At 44.1% G+C, this 6,000-nt stretch overlaps 1 protein-coding gene across 1 annotated transcript; it reads left to right on the top strand.

Annotated features, from left to right (window-relative positions):
• Positions 1–2,995: 2,995 nt before the first annotated feature.
• LOC122620363 (fructose-bisphosphate aldolase) lies at positions 2,996–4,381 on the top strand. Its single transcript, XM_043797791.1, has 3 exons — positions 2,996–3,890; positions 3,950–4,149; positions 4,211–4,381. Exons 1-3 carry the CDS (start codon positions 3,092–3,094, stop codon positions 4,304–4,306), a joined length of 1,095 nt encoding a protein of 364 aa, XP_043653726.1. The 5' UTR covers positions 2,996–3,091; the 3' UTR covers positions 4,307–4,381.
• The last annotated feature ends 1,619 nt before the right edge of the window (positions 4,382–6,000 follow it).

Here is a 6,000-nt window from a genome sequence, read left to right as displayed (position 1 = left end):
TGGCCTGGAAGTTGATTTAATGAAGATTTCACAGAATGAACATCAAGCCTTGGGTTGCTGCTGTCTGTCATGTTGTAGACAAGTGTATATAGTACACATTATTCTTGAGATTTAGATATTGAAGTATATGCGTTTGGCGCGTGTCCTGTCTGCCAGATCGTGTGGCTGGAATTTCAATGGCAGCTCTTTATGAGCACACATTTTTGGGAACCACTAAACTGAGAGTTATGGTGGCACAGAATCGATAAGCTTAGCTAAATTTACAAGCCAAGCTGAAAGTGGAAAATCATAAGAATTGCAATTTGTATCGCTATGCAACCAAGCTAGCATTATGTCAACATATAAACATTGTCATTCAAGATAAAGTAGACATACATATATTGCAATTCTCCAAGCAACAACCAATTTTATTTACAATTCATTTGCAGTTTCCTCTGCAACAGGATCGAAATTATGCAGAAAGTCGTTAGCCACCTACAAGACACCAAATCATGCTGGCCCCAATCATAAATCCCCGTCCAAGACCAAAGTCGAAAGAGCAACACACTCATTTCCATATGGAACAATGCAGATGAAGTGGCAAATGTGCCACACAATGCATTGTTACAACATGACCACACACAAGCCTTTTCGCGCCAAGAAATGCCAAAGCAAACACCCCGAGCCGTGTGCCTAATTATGCAACAATATGGCTCCACAGACGACGACTCTCTCCTTTATCCTTTTAAGGCAAATGAAGCACAATGGCCTGACCAAAATAAGATAGAAACACAAGAAATTATGAGCAACAAGCAAACGCAACACGATAGCGAAATTATGAACGTGATTAATTCATAGATGGTGGCGCCTCCGGCCATTGTTTTTGGCCAGCAAACCGCATTTGACCCGCTTCGCAGGGGGATAATGAAGCACGATCCACGACAATAGCCACACATTCATATATACCATATGTACCATATACCATATATACATACAGTGGCCTGCAGTTGACATCCACGAACGATGTGGCCAAAAAGCTAAATATGATTATGTGCGCTCGATTTAATCTCAGTCGATTTTACGCTGGCCAACTCGCCTGCTTCTTGCTGCTTTATTGATTTTTCTGAAAGTGTGTGCAACATCATATTAAAAATGAAGAGATTTTCCTTGAAAACTACGTCTGCGTATGGGTTTTGCTCACAAACGACTTTGTGCTCAAAAATTGAAAATCCAAAATCGTTAAAAAACTGCAGCAAAAGCGTGAGTAAATCCCCCCATCCACTTCATACTCGCCCACCCCACGCACACATAAAATAATGAAAAAGGAAAAAAAAACTCCACTCCAAGTAGTTGCCGGATTACAGTCGTTAGTACGGTGGCTTCAGTCTGATAAAGAGTCGGAAAGACGATGAAAAAATTGGCTACTTAATTTGGTAATAACAATAATTACGCCTGACTGACTAAACGCTGACCAGCGGCCAATTTAATATTGAAAAGACAGGAGCCAAGTGGCTGTCCATTGAATTCCCTAACCAATTCGGCGGGTATTACCGGCTGGTAATGATTATTGCTTGGCTTTCGGCAGGAGCCAAAGACAGTGAAATGGCAATTACCAAAACTTTCAAATCGCCTGTGCACTGTTAACAGCTTTTTAAGGAAGCGAAAGTTCTGCAGGTTATTCAGTAGGGGTATTAATTAGTAAGAATAGGGAAAAAGCACCATCAATAATAAAAGTTCATTATCTAGCCTGTAAAAGCTAACATTAATTTTACATTTAAGTTACATTACAAATTTAATATTATATTCATATATATTGGTTTGCCAGCCAAAGAGCACCCAATTTTCGGTGTATTCATTAGGCCACTCGCCATTTTCAATTAAAACGTTTATAGATAATCAATTAATAATTTTCAAGCCACGTAAGTAAGTCCAAGTAACTGGTGGCCACTGGTGGCTACTGGTGGCTGACTCAGCCGCTCCACGCTCAATTAGGTGCAAAGACATCTCGGCTGGCTGAGCTCGAAACGCAGTGGAGGATTTTGGATTTTCGCAGTTGATCATATTTATTGGCTTTGCGATTAGGCTCGGCGGAGTTGCCGATCCGGCCGGCGTCTTGCCTCTGGCCTAATTGGGGGATCTAAACTTGAATATTGATGACGGTGTCGGATCGGATCGGATTGGATCGGTTTTTTTTGTCGGAGGAGAAAAAACACAACAATCCAAAATGCGATGCAATTGTGACTGTGCTGGCTGTGCTGGCCGTGTTGCTTGATATTTATCGTACTTAATTTTTCGATGTGTTTGCTGTCTTGGCTATTTTGGGAGAATTTCACGTACGAGACTCATAATTCGTGCGATAATTTACACAAAATTAGGCAACTGTCTAGCCAGCGAACCTTTTAAAGCTATTGGAGCACTCCGATGCGTTTCCCACGCCAATTAGAATTAGTCGTCGGTCCGCTTCGAGTCGAGTTCAATTGAATTTTAAGCGGATCTCGAGGTCTGTCAGATAATTGCAAGAGAAAATTGGAAAATTCAATTCGCGCTCCGCAAATGGTCCGCAAAATGAAACATCACCTTTTATTCCACTTTGTATCGCCGCTTTTATGACACAGCGCGGCTTCCGCTTATAATTTGTGTTAACAAAACTTTGGCCATTAAACGTCCGAAGTGAAACTCATAAAACGAAAATGTGTCGGTGCGGTCAGATATAATTAATGTGGGGCAAGTTTATTCTTTTCTGCCGGTTAATCTTCCCCAAATCTCTGCCCCTGAAAGTTTTTGACTCCCACTCTTGGCCAAAGCAATTAAAAGTCTAATTAGAATGTCATTAGACGGAGGCAAGTGCTAAATGGTCAGGTAGTACGCAAGTCTCGCTATAAATCTAAATTTTGCATCTAGATAAGGAAACATCAAAATAATTGCTCAATAAAAACGATGAAATTCAAAGGACTTGCGTAATGCCTAATAATTTGGAGATAGATCACGTTTCACTGCAAACTTTCAATACATGTATTATTTAGTTTCCATGATTTTTCTTTCACAAATTTTATTTAATCATTAAAAATTCCCATCTGGTTTCGCAAAGTCCAAATTCAAAAAGTACACCGCTATGACGACCCACTTCTACTACCCGAACAAGGAGCTGCAGGAGGAGCTCATCTGCATATCGAAGGCGTTGGTGGCTCCTGGAAAGGGTATCCTGGCGGCCGACGAGTCCAGTGCGGTGATGGGCAAGCGGTTCCAGCTGATCGGTGTGGAGAACACGGAGGAGAATCGCCGGATATACCGACAAATGCTATTCACCACCGATCCGAAGATAGCGGAGAATATATCCGGCGTGATATTCTACCATGAAACACTGCATCAGCGCACGGATGACGGACTGCCATTTGTGGAGGCCCTCCGAAGGAAGGGCATCCTGACGGGAATCAAGGTGGACAAGCACTTTTCACCACTCTTTGGCTCCGAGGATGAGTTCACTACCCAGGGTCTGGATGATCTGGCCAATCGGTGTGCCCAGTACAAGAAGGAGGGCTGCAGCTTTGCCAAGTGGCGCTGCATCCTGAAGATCACCAAGAACACTCCTTCACCGCAGGCTATCTTGGAGAATGCGAATGTAATGGCCCGCTATGCGGCCATCTGCCAATCGCAGCGACTAGTGCCCATCATTAGTCCCGAGGTCCTGGCCACCGGAGATCATGACTTGGATCGGTGTCAGAAGGTCAACGAAATCCTTCTGGCTGGAGTGTACAAGGCTCTCAGTGATCACCACGTTTTCCTCGAGGGAACTCTGCTGCAACCCAGCATGGTGATGCCTGGACTGCAGAGCAATAAGAACCATCCACCATCGGACATTGGAATGGCTACAGTTCTCGCCATCAGGCGAACTGTACCTCCGGCCGTCATGGGTAAGGATTCGTGTCATAAATATATGAGTTTTCCCTAATGTATACATCCTTTTTCGCAGGAGTCCTGTTCTGCAGTGGCGCTCAATCGGAAGAGGAGGCCTCGGTTCATTTGAATGCCATTAACAATGTTCCGCTCTGTAAGCCCTGGGCCATGAGCTTCGCCTTTGATCGGGCACTTCAAACGTCGATTCTGAGGACTTGGGGCGGCAAGAAGGAGCAGATCACCCATGCTCAGAACGAACTCATCAAGCGATGCAGGGTCAGTGTGAATTAATAAGTATATACACTCAAAACTCATGTTCCTTTTATAAATATTTCAGGCTAATGGCCTGGCAAGCATTGGAAAATATGTAGTTGGGTCCGTGGAAAGCTCGGCGGCCACTGAAAGACTCATTCAGGAAGCGGTGGAATTCTAAGAAATAATATTAGTGGAAACAAAATCTTAAATACAACGAATCATCCTTCGATCTTTCTGATCGGTACCATTTTAATTTGTTCTTTTCTGTGTTCGTCACAACGTGGTGCTTGTTTTCTGGTTTGCCTAGCGAGTAAAGTGCTCCTTGGTGACTTCTGGCCACCACTTCACCACAGGCTGTTTATTTGATGCCAGGCAGTGGCAGTCGGGGCGAACAAGTCGAAATATGGTTAACAAGCCTGCAAAGAGCAACATGACTCTTGGAGCGAAGTGTCGGCTTAATCCGCGGAGATTACCAGACGACCGCGCGACACGCAGCTGCGTTCGGAGCTCCAGCTACGCAGCAGCTTAATTAACGCAGGCGCATGCCAAAAACCAAAACGTTGGCCATGTGCAACAGCAACAGCAACAAGTGCAACAGCAGCAACATCAACGACATCAACAACAGCAGCAGCAACAACATGGGCAACCCGGGGTTGAGTGTTTCGACTTAATCAGGCTGTTGCGAGCCGCTCAAGTCGGTGTCATGTTGTTGGCAAATTAGTCAGCCTGCCACCAGGAATCGTGGTAAGGTGAGAAGGGGGGGTTGCACGCAAATCACAATAATTAAAATTAAAGCAGCCACTAAGTTGTAGCCTCGCCTTGCGCAACAAAGTCAGCTCCTCCCAGTTGTCACGCACAGAATTTTAAAACAACCTGCCCGCCACATTGGCTTTCGCGTGTAAGGACTTCAATGTACTTCGGGAAAAGAAAACGTAGAAATATAATACGATTAAATAAAATATTTTAGGTTTACTTACAATATTTTGGTTTGGTTTATACTCGTATATACTTTATCAGGAAATCCTAGGGTACCTTTGCCCTCTTTAAAGTTGTGTCGCCTCACCTGCAGCTTGAATCGATGCGATGGTTTGTCGTTAATGCAATCGCCGTGTATGCCAGAGCCGCGGGATTGAATCCCCGTGATCCAACACCTCCCCTCGCCCGCACTCGAATTTAATTCTGAGTCCCAATCAGGCCAGCGCGTACGACATGTCATGTTAATTGGGCCCCGCATATACAGCCATACATGTATGTACGTATACAGCTGCGAGTGTATTCGTCGGCCGTGCATGTGTGTAAATTGCCATTATGCTCATGTTTGCTTAATATGTGGCACACAAACACCCACCGAGTTCCGCTCGATTCCAGGCTATAAAGCGGTGGCTATATAGCTACAGCCATAGCCATAGCCACTCGACTATGGCGACGGCAGCACGCGACGCGTCAAGCCAATTAAAGCCAAATTATGGCAGCGCTTTTTTAATCACATGCATCGCTCTTCGCCGCCGACGCAGTCACTCACAATCAGTTGCTCGGTTCGGCCGCCTATTCAATCACTCATTCATTCTCTCATTCACTTACTCAATCAGCGGTTTCAATTTGCCGCCGAAGATTTATGGGCGTGCCGGGCGCTGAAGTGGCATGGGAAATACTGCCACTTAGCAAATTGCGAACTATTTTTTACGAAGGATAAGCTTCGCCATCATGAAGAGCTCTCTTGTGTTTGAAAATATTTATTAATTTCAAAGCCATATACATTTAATATTTGCACATTTTTGTCATAAGATTATATTCTATGATTTTATTGCTTTATAAGTTGAAAGCTTTTATCGCACCACTTGGTATTTAATTTGCTTTCCATGCATATAAAGT

This window comes from Drosophila teissieri, chromosome 3R, assembly GCF_016746235.2.
Source record: "Drosophila teissieri strain GT53w chromosome 3R, Prin_Dtei_1.1, whole genome shotgun sequence".
Classification (NCBI taxonomy): domain Eukaryota; kingdom Metazoa; phylum Arthropoda; class Insecta; order Diptera; family Drosophilidae; genus Drosophila; species Drosophila teissieri.
The sequence above is the reverse complement of the archived record's forward strand: the minus strand, read 5'-3'. Positions and strand labels throughout refer to the sequence as shown.